The sequence below is a fragment of the Halichoerus grypus genome, chromosome 3 (assembly GCF_964656455.1).
Source record: "Halichoerus grypus chromosome 3, mHalGry1.hap1.1, whole genome shotgun sequence".
Taxonomy (NCBI): domain Eukaryota; kingdom Metazoa; phylum Chordata; class Mammalia; order Carnivora; family Phocidae; genus Halichoerus; species Halichoerus grypus.
In genome coordinates, this window is record NC_135714.1 from 173,202,391 (window position 1) to 173,219,886 (window position 17,496).

At 40.0% G+C, this 17,496-nt stretch overlaps 1 protein-coding gene across 1 annotated transcript in view; it reads right to left on the reverse strand.

Annotated features, from left to right (window-relative positions):
* The window catches only part of ADAM9 (ADAM metallopeptidase domain 9), a 155,921-nt gene that overhangs the window by 125,850 nt on the left and 12,575 nt on the right, over nt 1-17,496 (reverse strand). Inside the window, exon 3 of the mRNA XM_036118917.2 lies at nt 16,598-16,656. Within this exon, the coding sequence (XP_035974810.1) occupies nt 16,598-16,656 (59 nt within the window). The remainder of the gene's footprint in view (nt 1-16,597; nt 16,657-17,496) is intronic.

Genomic DNA, 17,496 nt, shown 5'->3' on the forward strand with positions numbered 1-17,496 from the left:
GGTGCTTACAGATATAGGAGAATTCCTCTCTTCTCAAAGTTCTCAAAATACCCTGAGGTGCCTGGACCTGCCAGAAATGACCTTCCTTACTTACCCACCTATAAGGCAGGAAACCCTGTAAGCCAGATACAGGCTAGTTTTTCGCAGGGGTGTGGTTTATGAACATCGGCTCCTCAAAGTCAACCTTAGTTCCTTAAAGCTGTCTGGTCATATCTGATCTGATGCATATCATTCTCAAATATGACATTCCAGACAAAAACCTTGGTGATATAACTAAGGTTTCCAGTTGCATCCTGTTAAAGGAGAACAGATTTTCACTGAATTTATATAAATAACTATACTGCCATGAAAATAAGAACACTCTCTAAGAGCTTCCAATTTCTAGAGCGCTCAGGTAGGAAGGAAAGATCAGGGCTTCAGTTGTTTACAAAGGTATAAATTACAAATTGCTGTAAGTTACACTTAGCTTAAGAAAAGAGAAAAGGTTTTCCTTAAATTTGGGAAAAAAAATTAAAGAACCAGCAACATTTCAAACAAAAAGTTATAAAAAATTTTAATCCTCTTCATCAGTTCATTCAGGTCCATATAATTAAGTCTTGTTTTACTTAATCCTGGGTTAACAGTTTTTATGAATCCATCAGTTTCTTCATTAGTTCTGGAAATTCTTACACAATCAAATGGCAAGTTCTCAAAGTTTTCAAGTGATGCCATCAAGGAGCATTCTAACCTGTAGCTGGTTATAAACACTTCTAGAAAAGAATCACAGTAAAATTGTAACTGTCTGTGAGTGACAAAACACTTGAAAATTGTCGAGGTTAAAGATCTGATGAGAGTTCATCACAAATGACAAGGACATTTTGTTATTTCTCTGACATACAATAATTTAAGATAACAACTCAACAATAAAGGTATTGACAAATTTCTATGAATATCATATAATTTCATGAACACATACAACACATAACCTGTATTGTATGTACAATCATCACTTTTTTGACAATGCTTGCCACATAATTGAACATATTAAATAAGCCTAATTAGTTAAACATGTCTCTTTTTATAAGGAGAGAGACAAAACCTATGAGATTTTCCAAAGGTCATCTAGGAAATCTCAACGTTAATCGGAGGTCAAAAAGACTCCTTTTAGAGCTGATGTGGGGAAGCTGTCACAAAGGTCAGAAGGTTTGATCATCTGACTAAACAGGATCACAGGTCACTGGGAAACAATCCTTAGTTATCCATTTAACCAAAGTCACCATGAAAAGATCTCAAAGGCAAATACAGAAAGCTACCTAGTTACAAAAATTCTTAGGTCTTACTATTGAGAACACCTGGTTTTCAATCAAAGAACTGATCGACATAATATGAAGCACAGGAAATTATTTTAAAACACAAAATCTTGTTTTCCCAGGCATATTACTTAAAAGGTAAAGAAAATCAACCTTTTTTACAATTTCTTATTAAGAGCAAACAAATAATCTAAGAAAACTTTGTTGTTTTAACACAAAGAGAAAACCAAATAATGGTTTGACATCAGTGTGCTATTAATACTAAGGCAAATTTTTTTAAATTAAAATAAATTAATTAATTAAAAACCCTACAAATAAATCCATCCAATCTTGGCCAGCTTTGACCAGAAAAGGAAAGATTCCTTTTCCAAGCTTCCTTTTCCACAAATCCTCTAAGGAATTTTTCTTATTATCCATTCAGTTTTCATCCCACTCTTTTCTTCTTTCTCATTCTGAAACAACCAGTCCTTCTATTTTACAAAAATTACTCTTCCCCTTAACAAAAACATGTCCTTCATACCTTTCCTTATCAAAAATACATCTTACTTTCCTTTTATACAGTTTTTCTTTACCCTTATTATTCCTAGTAGTTTCATTTACATATATTGACTATATTTTTAACCATCAGAAACCCAAATTTTCAGTGAAAAGTAGGAAGCAGGCAACTGTAAACTCACATACTATCATACTATAGCAAGTTTAAGATTATCATTTCATAATTCCTACAGACATGTGTCTTTTTCATAGCACAACTTTATCATGTTTATTCACAGATTCAAGTATACTTAGATTTTCTATACCATATTAAAAATGAAATGCCAAAAGTAAATAAAATTAATGTTCAGCAATTAATGTTTCAATATTTTCTCTAATTTGGAAATGAGATCTAGATAGTCAATAAATATCCATGATTAACTTAACTTTTATAGCTTGAACACTTAAAGTTATAAAAAGGTTTTTGAAACTATTCTTAAGGAGACCTATTATAAAACAGAATGATCACTAAGAAGTTCATTTATAAACTTTTATCCCATTTTTATCTATTTAATTTACTTGATCTTAACAATTACGTTTGAATTACTCATGAAAATTTCATAAGACATTAACTAAACAAAGCTAGCCATCCATCATCTTAAGTTATTTTTTCCTTTTGACAAGTCAAGCAAGTATCAAAAAAAAAAAAATCACAGATGCAAACAACCTAAAGAACCTACAAAGTTATTCATAGGATTCTTCCTTCTTTGTCTTTTTTAACTGCTGTGCTTGACACACACTAAGCAATTCCTTTTTATTATACATTTTGTTTTTAGGTTAGATTTATAGTTTCTAGCAGAAATAACGTAAGTTTGTTTGACTAGTAAACAGAGGTAGAAAAAACCTTTGTACCTGCATTACATATTTAATGCTGAAAACTCTGAAGTTCTCAGAGTTTAACAATAATTTTATCAATAATTTTAAAGCTAGCTTTATTTACCAAAGATTATCCCAAATCATGTGAACTTAAAAAAAAAAAGAAAAGACTTGGGTTAGTTTCTATATCTCTTGAGTTTTAAGAAAATTTATGTAAGTGTTCATTAGTTTCTAAGCCAATTTGAATAGAACTCCTTTAAGGGATTTTATTTATGTTTTTTTTTAAGATTTATTTATTTATTTGAGAGAGAGAGACCATGGCACAGGCAAAAGTGGGGGGTGGGATAGAGGGAGAGAATCTCAAGCTGAGATTCAGAGTGCAGAGCCCCACACAGGGCTCGATCTCACCACCCACAAGATAAGTCAAAATCACCAGTCGGACACTAAACTGACTGAGTCACCCAAGCACCTCTCCTTTAAGGGATTTTATAAATTAATTTATAAATTAATTTGGTAATACCATCAAGAGGTAGGAAACTACAACACATCTATAACACACATATATATAAACATACAGACACATACAAATAGAGATCTTATAGCTTCCATTCCAAAATTTTAGCCATGAGTCAGTAAAACAGTAATGCAATCTCACTGGTTTAACTCCACTTTGTATTTTCATCCGAATTGTGTTTGTGACAAATGGACCAAGTTAAGGTGACCTGCCTACCAGTAAGTGTGGAAACTTGTAAGATTTTTTTTGCTGTGATATGTAATCTTATGAAGGCAATGGACTAAATTTTAGGTGAGTGACTGAAAAGACATCTAAGTGCTGTCTGGACATTTCCAAAGTCCATGAGTGGACAAATTGTCTAACTCTATTTCCAAATGGCCTTTCTTTTTCCTCTTCTGAGCCTCAGGGAGTTGCTTTCAGGGGTACCTGACTCCCTTGAGAGGACCCAATGGAGGCTAAGGCACCTACAGTTCCAAGGGCTGTAGAAAGCTGAGGGCTGAAGTGCGGAGGGAAAAGTCAACAGGAGTGGACAGACGGATGGAGGTGGCAGGGGCCTGAAGATGTACATCTCAAAGCATTCAAGGAAACTAGAGGGAAGACTGAAGGTAGTAAGAGGAGGAAGGAGGAGTAGAAGCAGCAGGAAGGGAGAGGTACAGGGAGTCAAGTTGGAGAGATCTCAAGTTTCCCGAAAAGGACAATGAAGTTCCAAATTACCCTCAGCAAAATCATGCCAGTAAGAAAGGAAGCAGGCCCAGCAGAAAGTCAGCAGGAGTTTGAGAAAAGGGGTTTCAGTTGACTGAGAAGTTCCCCTGGGAGAAGCGGGATGCAACAGAAAGAAGAGAGAGACCTCACAGAGAGCCAGGAGGAAGCAGCTTCCAGCCCAGGGAGTCAGGGAATAATCCCCCCTCAGAACAAGGAGCCAGGAAGACCTTCCAGGCCAGCAGGTACCTTGCAAAAAAGCGTGGGACTCTAACCCAGCTTCAAAGAGTACAATCAAAATCTTAAACATCAAAATCTGTCCTTACCAGCTTCAACGGACATTTGTCTGGAGCAATAGTTCAGGAGTCGGACTCACCAATGGACCCCCGATCAATCAGTCAGGAATGAAGACAAAGCCTTCAGAGGTGCATACTTAGGGCCCTGGGTGAGAGATCTGGGGGTCCAATGATGAATCTGAACCTATCTGAGTCATGGCACCATGACTATAAAAGAAAAAAAAAATATCCAATGACACTTTTAAAGATGGTAAGGCAGACTTTATTCAGGACCACTGCATTAAGTGTAGGGACCACTTCAATGGGATTTCACAGTGGGGGAGAGAGAGAAGGATCAACTGCAAATACAGCACGGGAAAGTGGGAATTTATAGCCAAGGGGCAGGGTAGCAATGGATAGAAAACTACAAACAGGAACTTCAGGGGTGAGGGGGGTTCTAGCTAAGCAACCGAACAGATACTTGCTGAAAACAGGACAGGGTGATCAGACATCACTGGGGAGTGCTAAAGGATGACGAACCTGATCACACGTCCAGAATGATCAGAAATCAAGGGCAAGGCGGGTAGTGGTTCTTGCTAAACTGACTTAGTAGGGTTCTTGCCAAAACTGGATTTTACAAGGAAGTGCACTGATACACCTAGAAGAAGGTCCAGCAGCCTGACTGAAGTTTGGTCAAGCAAAGAATCTGTCATTTGCAGCAGAACCAGAGCAGCTCTATGCTTATCTCCAGGGCTTATGGACAAGTCAGGGAGGGAATGTGCTAGCTAGTGATTTATAATGTGCCATTTAAAGTTCCAAACTCCCCTGGAAGTAGCCAGGCCGAGCTTGCCTATACTGTTTAAAGATGGAGAGATTGATGGTTTGCATGCCGTTTAATCAGCTCCACAGCCTGACTTTGGCTACATGACCAGAGTAGTATAAGAGACCCCTTGTATAAACTTGTGCCTGGGCTCCCCTGAAAGTAAGACGCCACACCCTTATCTCACAGGTTTGTAATCTGAAGACAAAGCACATCTGGGATTGTGTAAAGTTTTCAATCCCCTTGATGATTATCTGCACTTTCTTCATCCTGAAGCACTGTATCATTCACCTTTATTAAAGCCTACTTGAGTGAGCCTGAGAGCAGCCTGCGGAGTCTTCAGCCCTTTCGATTATTCAACCCTGTTCATCACTGCACTGCCTCCTCCCCTCTCTCTCCCCAACACACGCGCACACACACACACACACACCCTCCCTCTAGTGGTGAACGCACACACACCACACACACACACACACACACACACCCTCTAGTGGTGAATCTGAAAAGAATATACTGGAGATAGTTTGCTTTGCTCTGCCTTTCTCCCTCTTTGGAAGTCACTGCCTACCCAGTGAGAGCAAATTCCACTATGCTTCTCCAGAAGCAGACTTGCCACTAGGTAGCACTGACATGAATGGCTAACTCTGCCTGAGGCTGGCGCTCAGGACTAGAGGGCCATCAGGCTTTCCTTCTAAGCTAAATCCTCCACCCCAGCCCTTATCAATAATAAAAGTGATGTGTGACCTCTTATTTAACTTACCCTTCCATTTCATTTTTAAATCTGTCCGCAAGTAGGAGACCTGGATTTCGTCTGGTCTCAGGAATTCAGCTGGATAGGGATCAAACCATTCTGAACACCTACAAACTCAACAGGAGATCGAAGAAAAGAATAGCAACAACTCTCTGAACAGAAAAGCGACCATTTTCTGGGAGGTAGGACGTGCGGAGAAGTGAATCCGAGGGGATATTCGGGAGGATAGACGGCGGGGGAGGAGCCTCCGTCGGCGCTTCTGGCAAGTGATAGAGCAGCGGAGCACAAAATCGGAACTTTTAGAAGTCTGCTCCGCTGAGGGACGTCGCTCCAGTGGCTAAGCGGGGGGTGGAACCCTCGTGAGACAGTGTGGTCTCAGGACCCTCAGGGTCACAGAAAGACCGGGGGTGCCTGAGTGCAGCAGAGCTCCCAGGTATCGGAGTGGGGAAGCCGGCTGCAGAGACGGAGCCCAGGCGCGAGCTCTCAGCTCCGGGTTGCCATAAACCGTGATCCGCGGCACAGTCGGGCCACTGCTCCTCCACCAGGGACCCAACAAGCGGCAGATCCGGGGAGACTCCCCTTCCTTCCCCGGGAGGAGCAGCAGGGGAGCACACCGCAGGGATCTGCTGGGTTTGGAGACTCCACACGGGGTCGGGTGCCAGAGAGAGAAACGCTCAGTCACAGGCCGGGTGAGCACGGAGAGCGGCCGTAGACCGGGGAGACGGGAGTGACTGACTGCTTTTCTCTGGGGACTCACTGAGGAGCGGGGCCCCGAGTTCTCGGCTCCTCCGGGGCAGAGATTGGGAGGCCACCATTTTCACTCTCCGCCTCCAAAGCTGTAAGGAAAGCTTGCAGGGAACAAAAGCTCCGGAGAGCAAACCCGAGCAGATTACTTAGCCCGGACCTGCAAGGGCGGGGCAATTCCACCTCCGGCAAAGAAATTTGGGAACCACGGCAACAGGCCCCTCCCCCAGAAGATCAGCAATAACAGCCAGCCAAGACCAAGTTTACCGATCAATGAGAACGGCAGAACTCCAGCGCTAGGGGAATAATGCACATAGAATCCATGGCTTTTTTTACAATGATTCTTTAGTCTTTCAAAGTTAATTTTTTTTTAACTGTCCTTTTTTTTTTGAATTTTTCTTTTTCCCTTTTTCAACCAACATCTTATCAATCCCTTTTTTAAAAAACATTTTTATTTTTCATTTTTAGAGTCCTATTCTATCCCTTCATAGTAGTTACCCTTATTTTTGGCATATATATATAAGTTGTCCTCTCTTTAAAATTTTGAGATAGTTTCTTCTAACAGATCAAAATATACCCTAAATCTCTAGTGTATGGTTTTGTTCTACTATCCTGCCTGATCACATTCTCTCCCTTTTTTTTTCTTTTTTTTTTAAATCCGCTTCTTTCTTTTTTCAAACTTCTTATCAATTCCTTTTATAAAATTTTTTATAATTTTCATCTTTACAGTCATATTCCATCCCTTCATTATATCAACCCTTATTTTTGTACATATATAAGTTTTTCTTTCTTTAAAATTTTGGGAGGCACTTTCTTCTAACAGACCAAAATACACCCAAAATCTAGTGTGTGGCACTGATCTATGGACCAGCCTGATCATATTTGATCATATTCTCTTTTTGTTTTGTTCTGTTTTTGTTTGTTTTTATCTTTTTCTTTTTCTTTTTTTTTCTTTTTCTTCTTTCTTTCTTTCCCTTTCTTTTCCCCTGGCTTGAGGACTTTTCTGATTTGTTTAGAGTATATTTTCTGGGGACGTTGTTACCCTGTTAGCATTTTCTCTCATTATTCTATTCTCCTCTGGACAAAATGACAAGACGGAAAAAATCACCTCAACAAAAAAACAAGAGGTAGTACCGACTACCAGGGACCTACTCAATACGGACATTAGTACGATGTCGGATCTAGAGTTCAGAATCATCATTTTAAAGATACTAGCTGGGCTTGAAAAAAGCATGGAAGTTATTAGAGAAACCCTTCCTGGAGAAATAAAAGAACTAAAATCTAACCAAGTCGAAATCAAAAAGGCTATTAATGAGCTGCAATCAAAAATGGGGGCGCTAACTGCTAGGATAAATAAGGGAGAAGAGAGAATCAGTGATATAAAAGATCAAATGATGGAAAATAAAGAAGCTGAGAAAAAGAGAGATAAACAACTACTGGATCACGAGGGCAGAATTCGAGAGATAAGCAATACCATAAGACGAAACAACATTAGAATAATTGGGATCCCAGAAGAAGAAGAAAGAGAGAGAGGGGCAGAAGGTATATTGGAGCAAATTATAGCAGAGAACTTCCCTAATTTGGGGAAGGAAACAGGCATCAAAATCCAGGAGGCACAGAGAACCCCTCTCAAAAAAAATAAAAATAGGTCAACACCCCAACATCTAATAGTAAAACTTACGAGTCTCAGAGACAAAGAGAACATCCTGAAAGCAGCTCAGGACAAGAGATCTGTAACCTACAATGGTAGAAACATTAGATTGGCAACAGACCTATCCACAGAGACCTGGCAGGCCAGAAAGGACTGGCATGATATCTTCAGAGCACTAAATGAGAAAAATATGCAGCCAAGAATACTATATCCAGCTAGGCTGTCACTGAAAATAGAAGGAGAGATAAAAATCTTCCAGGACAAACAAAAACTAAGGGAATTTGCAAACATGAAACCAGCCCTACAAGAAATATTGAAAGGGGTCCTCTAAGCAAAGAGAGAGCCTAAAAGCAACATAGACCGGAAAGGAACACAGACAATATACCGTAACAGTCACCTTACAGGCAATACAATGGCACTAAATTCATATCTTTCAACAGTTAGCCTGAATGTAAATGGGCTAAATGCCCCAATCAAAAGACACAGGCTATCAGATTGGATTAAAAAACAAGACCCATCGATATGCTGTCTGCAAGAGACTCATTTTAGACCCAAAGACACCCCCAGATTGAAAGTGAGGGGGTGGAAAACCATTTACCATGCTAATGGACACCAAAAGAAAGGTGGGCTGGCAATCCTTATATCACACAAATTAGATTTTAAACCAAAGACTGTAATAAGAGATGAGGAAGGACACTATATCCTACTTAAAAGGTCCATCCAACAAGAAGATCTAACAATTGTAAATATCTATGCCCCTAACATGAGAGCAGCCAATTATATAAGCCAATTAATAACAAAAGCAAAGAAACACATTGACAACAATACAATAATAGTGGGGGACTTTAACACCCCCCTCACTGAAATGGACAGATCATCTAAGCAAAAGATCAACAAGGAAATAAAGACTTTAAATGACACACTGGACCAAATGGACTTCACAGACATATTCAGAACATTCCATCCCAAAGCAACAGAATACACATTCTTCTCTAGTGCCCATGGAACATTCTCCAGAATTGATCACATCCTAGGTCACAAATCAGGTCTCAACTGGTACCAAAAGATTGGGATCATTCCCTGCATACTTTCAGACCACAATGCTTTGAAACTAGAACTCAATCACAAGAGGAAAGTTGGAAAGAACTTAAATACATGGAGGCTAAAGAGCATCCTACTAAAGAATGAATGGGTCAACCAGGAAATTAAAGAAGAATTTTAAAAATTCATGGAAACAAATGAAAATGAAAACACAACTATTCAAAATCTTTGGGATGCAGCAAAGGCAGTCCTAAGAGGAAAGTATAGAGCAATACAAGCCTTTCTCAAGAAACAAGAAAGGTCTCAAGTACACAACCTAACCCTACATCTAAAGGAGCTGGAGAAAGAACAGCAAATAAAGCCTAAACCCAGCAGGAGAAGAGAAATAATAAAGATCAGAGCAGAAATCAATGAAATAGAAACCAAAAGAACAGTAGAACAGATCAACGAAACTAGGAGCTGGTTCTTTGAAAGAATTAACAAGATTGATAAACCCCTGGCCAGACTTATCAAAAAGAAGAGAGAAATGACCCAAATCAACAAAATCATGAATGAAAGAGGAGAGATCACAACCAACACCAAAGGAATACAAACAATTATAAGAACAAATTATGAGCAACTATATGCCAGCAAATTAGATAACCTGGAAGAAATGGATGCATTCCTAGAGATGTATCAACTACCAAAACTGGACCAGGAAGAAACAGAAAACCTGAACAGACCTATAACCACTAAGGAAATTGAAGTCGTCATCAAAAATCTCCCAAAAAACAAAAGCCTAGGGCCAGATGGCTTCCCGGGGTAATTCTACCAAACATTTAAAGAAGAATTAATACCTATTCTTCTGAAACTGTTCCAAAAGATAGAAATGGAAGGAAAACTTCCAAACTCGTTTTATGAGGCCACCATTACCTTGATCCCAAAACCAGACAAAGACCCCATCAAAAGGGAGAATTACAGACCAATATCCTTGATGAACATGGATGCAAAAATTCTCACCAAAATACTAGCCAATAGGATCCAACAGTACATTAAAAGGATTATTCACCACGACCAAGTGGGATTTATCCCTGGGTTGCAAGGTTGGTTCAACATCCGCAAATCAATCAATGTGATACAATACATTAACAAAAGAAAGAACAAGAATCATATGATCCTCTCAATAGATGCAGAAAAAGCATTTGACAAAGTACAGCCTCCTTTCTTGATGAAAACTCTTGAGTATAGGGATAGAGGGTACATACCTCAATATCATAAAAGCCATCTATGAAAAACCTACAGCAAATATCATTCTCAATGGGGAAAAACAGAGCTTTCCCCCTAAGGTCAGGAACGCAGCAGAGATGTCCACTATCACCACTGCTATTCAACATAGTACTAGAAGTCCTAGCCACAGCAATCAGACAACAAAAAGAAATAAAAGGCATCCAAATCGGCAAAGAGGAAGTCAAACTCTCACTCTTTGCAGATGATATGATACTTTATGTGGAAAACCCAAAGGACTCCATCCCAAAACTGCTAGAACTCATACAGGAATTCAGTCAAGTGGCAGGATAGAAAATCAATGCACAGAAATCAGTGGCATTCCTATACACCAACACAAGACAGAAGAAAGAGAAATTAAGGAGTCGATCCCATTTACAAATGCACCCAAAACATAAGATACATAGGAATAAATCTCACCAAAGAGGCAAAGGATCTGTACTCAGAAAATATAAAATACTCATGAAAGAAATTGAGGAAGACACAAAGAAATGGAAAAACGTTCTATGCTCATGGATTGGAAGAACAAATATTGTGAAGATGTCAATGCTACCTAGAGCAATCTACACATTCAATGCAATCCCCATCAAAATATCATCCACTTTTTCAATAAATGGAACAAATAATCCTAAAATTTGTATGGAACCAGAAAAGACCCCGAATAGCCAGAGGAATGTTGAAAAAGAAAAGCAAAGCTGGCAGCATCACAATTCCGGACTTCCAGCTCTATTACAAAGCTGTCATCATCAAGACAGTATGGTACTGGCACAAAAACAGACACATAGATCAATGGAACAGAATAGAGAGCCCAGAAATGGACCCTCAACTCTATGGTCAACTAATCTTTGACAAAGCAGGAAAGAATGTCCAATGGAAAAAAGACAGTCTCTTCAACAAATGGTGCTGGGAAAATTGGACAGCCACATGCAGAAGAATGAAACTGGACCATTTTCTTACTCCACACACAAAAATAGACTCAAAATGGTTGAAAGACCTCAATGTGAGACAGGAGTCCATCAAAATCCTAAAGGAGAACACAGGCAGCAACCTCTCCGACCTCAGCCACAGCAACTTCTTCCTAAAAACATCACCAAAGGCAAGGGAAGCAAGGGCAAAAATGAACTATTGGGACTTCAAGATAAAAAGCTTTTGCAAAGCAAAGGAAACAGTCAACAAAACCAAAAGACAACCGACAGAATGGGAGAAGATATTTGCAAATGACAGATCAGATAAAGGGCTAGTATCCAAAATCTATAAAGAACTTATCAAACTCAACACCCAAAGAACAAAGAATCCAATCAAGAAATAGGCAGAAGACATGAACAGACATTTTTCCAAAGTAGACATCCAAATGGCCAACAGACACATGAAAAAGTGCTCAACATCACTTGGCATCAGGGAAATCCAAATCAAAACCTCAATGAGATACCACCTCACACCAGTCAGAATGGCTAAAATTAACAAGTCAGGAAACGACAGATGTTGGCGGGGATGCGGAGAAAGGGGAACCCTCCTACACTGCTGGTGGGAATGCAAGCTGGTGCAGCCACTCCAGAAAACAGTATGGAGTTTCCTCAAAAAGTTGAAAATAGAGCTACCATATGATCCAGCAATTGCACTACTGGGTATTTATCCCAAAGATACAAATGTAGGGATCCAAAGGGGTACGTGCACCCCGATGTTTATAGCAGCAATGTCCACAATAGCCAAACTGTGGAAAGAACCAAGATGTCCATCGACAGATGAATGGATAAAGAAGATGTGGTATAGATATACAATGGAATATTATGCAGCCATCAAAAGGAATGAGATCTTGCCATTTGCAACGACGTGGATGGAACTGGAGGGTGTTATGCTGAGTGAAATAAGTCAATCAGAGAAAGACATGTATCATATGACCTCACTGATATGAGGAATTCTTAATCTCAGGAAATAAACTGAGGGTTGCTGGAGTGGGGGGTGGGGTGGGAGGTGTGGGGTGGCTGGGTGATGGACACTGGGGAGGGTATGTGCTATGGTGAGTGCTGTGAATTGTGCAGGACTGTTGAATCTCAGATCTGTACCTCTGAAACAAATAATGCAGTATACGTTAAGAAAAAAAAAAAAAAGAAGAAGAAGATAGCAGTAAGGGAAGAATGAAGGGGGGGAAATCGGAGGGGGAGATGAACTATGAGAGACGATGGACTTTGAAAAACAAACTGAGGGTTCTAGAGGGGAGGGGGGTGGGAGGATGGGTTGGCCTGGTGATGGGTATTAAGGAGAGCACGTTCTGCATGGAGCACTGGGTGTTATGCACAAACAACGAATCATGGGGGCGCCTGGGTGGCTCAGTTGGTTAAGCGACTGCCTTCGGCTCAGGTCATGATCCTGGAGTCCCTGGATCAAGTCCCGTATCAGGCTCCCTGCTCAGCAGGGAGTCTGCTTCTCCCTCTGACCCTCCCCCCCTCTCATGTGCTCTCTCTCTCTCATTCTCTCTCTCTCAAATAAATAAATAAAATCTTTAAAAAAAAACAAACAATGAATCATGGAACACTACATCAAAAACTAATGATGTAATGTATGATGATTAACATAACAATAAAAAAATTTATTTTAAATAGAAAAAAAAAAAAATCTGTCCGCACAGGCAGAGAAAGATGTGATCTCTTCTTTCCCATACCCCTCAGTCCCTGCCAAATACTCCATGCAAGTGATTATGTACCCTCCTCCACAAGAAGGGTTCATGGCTTTAACCAAATTCTTAGGGGATTTGAGACCCAAAAAGAGTTAAGACCACTATTCTAGAGGCAATGGAAGGAAAAAATAAGCATTTACTAGAATACGTTCACTCCTTTATTGAATTTCATAATTTCCCTATTACTACAAAGAATGCATCTGAGCCATTTTATTACAGACCATCTACCCTGTTTTTCATTAGTGATCACTAGCTTTGATGTCCACCTTTCAAAGACATTCAAAGGTCTAACAACTCTTACAAATGCCTGGAAAAGTACCATTTGCCACAAATCAAGAAGCATAGTAATATACAGCAGACATAACACACATATATAGATCTCTAGACCTCTGGTCAAATGGCTTGGGTTTGTGCCCCAGCTTGAACGCTACAAACTATGTGATGCTGAGCAAGTCAAGGAACTTTCCTGAACCTTAATATTCTTATGCATAAAATGAGGATCACAGACACTGCTCAATAATTAGGTTGTTATAACAATATGATGAGATGAAGGTTATAAAAATGTTTTATAAGATGAAAACTAAACAAACATAAGGAACTACAGTTGACCCTTGAACAAGTCAGGACTTAGGGGCTCTGACATCCCATGCAGTCAAAAACCCACATATAATTTTTGACTCCCCAGAAACTTAACTACTAACAGCCCACTATTGACCAGAAGCCTTACCAATAACATAAGTGGTCAATTAACATGTATTTTACACATTATATGTATTGTATACTATATTCTCACAATAAAGTAAGCCAAAGATAATGTTGTCAAGGAAATCATAAAGGGGTGCCTGGGTGGTTCAGTCAGTTAAAAGTCGGACTCTTGATTTCGGCTTAGGTCATGATCTCAGGGTTGTGAGATTGAGCCCCAAGTCAGACTCTGTGCTGGGCATGGAGCCTGCTTAAGATTCTCTCTCCCTCTGCCCCTCCCCTCCTCTCTCTCTAAAAACAAAAAAAAAAAGAGGGGCGCCCAGGTGGCTCAGTTGGTTAAGAGTCCAATTCTGGATTTCGGCTCAGGTCATGATCTCAGCATTGTGAGATCGGGCCTCACAGTGGGCTCCATACTGGGCGTGGAACCTGCTTAAGATTATCTCTCTCCTTCTACTTCTGCCCCTCTCCCTACCCCATGCTAGCACTCTCTCTCTCTCTCTCTCTCTTGCTCTCTCAAAAAAAAAAAAAAGAAAGTCATAAGGAAGAGAAAATTCATCTATAGTACTGTACATATACTTATTGAAAAGAATCCACATATAAGTTACCCCGTTGGTTCAAACCCATGTTGTTCAAAGGTCAACTGTATTATTTTGACATAATTTTAATTAATTTACATCTCCTACAGAATGGAAGAGAAGAAAATATTTAGACCTATTAGATTTTTTTTACATATTGACATCATTACATTAGAGTCAAGCAAGATCCTTCTAGAGTTTTGTGAGAATTAAATAAATAATATACCTAAAAGTACCTAATACAGTGCCTAGAACATAGAAAGTGTTCAATAAATGCTAATATCCATCAAATACAGTAGAAGGCTTCAGAAAGTCTGTCTGACGATATCTGTTGCACTGCCTGAAACTCTGCTAGGGGGACTCAAACCCTTTGGATTAACATCCTCTTCTAGATTAAAAGTCTTACTCAAACTTGAGGATGCACAAAACTCATCTAGAAAGCTTGTTAAAACACAAATTGCTATGACACCTCCCAAAATTCTGGTTCATTTTAAGGTGAGTCCGGTGAATTTGCATTTGACAAACTCTCGGGGGCTACTGAGAGGTTCCAGGACTATGCTTTGAGCAGCACTTCCTTAGACAGAAATACTTTACATCCCCTCATTCACACCTCATTGTAGATGGGCTTTTTTTTCTAGATCTCTCACTAAAGATACTGGAAGTTTTGCTATATAAGAAAAGGGAAAGGGGGGGTGCCTGGGTGGCACAGTCAGTTAAGCATCTGACTCTTGGTTTCGGCTCTGGTTGTGATCTCAGAGTCATGAGATCGAGCCCCTCATGGGGCTCCATGCTCAGTGGGGAGTCTGCTTGAGATTCTCTCTCCTTCTCCCTCTGCCCCCTCACACTTGTGTGCTCTCTCTCTTTCTCTCTCAAATAAATAAATAAATCTTTTTTTAAAAAGAAAGAAAGAAAAGGGAAAAGGGAGAGACAGGCCACAGGAAATTGGGTGACTCAGCATGGTTAAAAACTTGGCTTTTCAAAAAGGCAGTCAAAGAACACAGATTACCAAAGTGGGATCAGGTGAAAACATGTGGAGAAGGGATTAAAAGGGAGAGGTGAGAGACTACTCTTGTGTCCTAAATATCTGTGTCCCTCCCCTCTCCCCACTCTCAACCCCTGAAGAAAAATTCCTATGTAGAAGCCTCACAGCCAGTGTGGCTATTTTTGGAAATGGAGCTACTAAGGAAGTAATTATGGTTAAATAAGGTCATAAGGGTGAGGTCCTGAACTGACAGGATTGGTGTCCCTATTAGAAGAGACACCAGAGAGCTTGTTCTTTCCCCCAACCCCCACCCCCCCATACCAAGGAGGCCATGGGAGCACAGCATGAGAAGATGGCCATCTGCAGCTCAAGGCGAGAGCCCTCTCCAGACACCAGCTGAGCTGGCCCCTTGATCTTGGACTTCTGGTCTCCAGAACTGTGAGAAAATAAACTTCCTTTTTTTTTTTTTTTTTTAAAGTCTGTGGTATTTTGTTACGGCAGCACTAGCAGACTGATGTAACTATTAAAGACTTTTTTACCCCTGCTCAGTTGTTCCTTGGGCTGATCACAACTAAAAAGTTTTCTCCTGAAACGCAACTTTCTTCGGCTTTAATTTAAATTTATTTTCCCTTGCTCTAATGTCAATGGAAACCAAAAATAGTATGACTTTTTCCACACTGCTACTCTTGTTATTCTCACCTTTTTATAAATCCACTAAACAACATCTAACTAAATAGACTATTTAAATATACTATTTAAAATAAACTATCTTTAGGGGCGCCTGGGTGGCTCAGTCACTAAGCGTCTGCCTTCAGCTCAGGTCATGATCCCAGGGTCCTGGGATCGAGCCCTGCATCGGGCTCCCTGCTCTGCGGGAAGCCTGCTTCTCCCTCTCCCACTCCCCCTGCTTGTGTTCCTGCTCTCACTATCTCTCTGTCAAATAAATAAATAAAATCTTTAAAAAATATATAGATATACTATCTTTAAAAACATACTATTTTTGGGGCGCCTGGGTGGCTCAGTTGGTTGAGCGACTGCCTTCGGCTCAGGTCATGATCTCAGGGTCCTGGGACCGAGTCCTGCATCAGGCTCCCTGCTGAGCAGGGAGTCTGCTTCTCCCTCTGACCTCTGACCCTCCTCCCTCTGATGTGCTCTCTCTATCATTGTCTCTCTCTCAATAAATAAATAAAAATCCTTAAAAAAAATTATTTAAAAAAAAACATACTATTTTTTAAGCCAAAAAGCCAAAATAAATTAAATTTCTTACTTGTTCCTTTCCAAGTGAATAATATGCTCTTTTCCTTCAGCCTGAATGATATAAGACACCTAAATGCACAGAGAAAAAAAAAAAGAAAACAATAAAACACCATCTTATATATTACTTTTCAACAGGTATTTATAAGACACTGGAAATTCCATCCTGAATTAAAATAATTTGGCACCGACTGAAATTGTTTTACAGAACCTTATAACTGCTCTTAAATAATAAAAAGATACTCTGATCATCCCTACCTTCCTATAATAACCTATTGTGGGAAATCACCTGCATGTCCATCTAAACTCTCTTTAAGGGGCGCCTGGGTGGCTCAGTCATTAAGCGTCTGCCTTCGGCTCAGGTCATGATCCCAGAGTCCTGGGATCGAGCGCCACATCGGGCTCCCTGCTCGGCGGGAAGCTTGCTTCTCCCTCTCCCACTCCCCCTGCTTGTGTTCCCTCTCTCGCTGTGTCTCTCTCTGTCAAATAAATAAATAAAATCTTTAAAACAAATAAATAAATAGGGCGCCTGGGTGGCTCAGTTGGTTAAGCGACTGCCTTCGGCTCAGGTCATGATCCTGGAGTCCCTGGATCGAGTCCCGCATCGGGCTCCCTGCTCGGCGGGGAGCCCGCTTCTCCCTCTGACCCTCCCCCCTCTCGTGTGCTCTCTCTCTCTCATTCTCTCTCTCTCAAATAAATAAATAAAATCTTTAAAAATAAAATAAAATAAAACAAACAAATAAATAAATAAATAATAAACTGTCTTTAAATTCATTTATAATTCAGCTGTAACTTCAGGAATTATTTCTATTAAGTCTGGCCATGTATTACCTACAGTGTAAAGTAGTTCTTCCTTTTGTTTAACTGAAATGAATTTCTTAGTTTCAAGAGATTATCTCTAGTTCTAGTTAC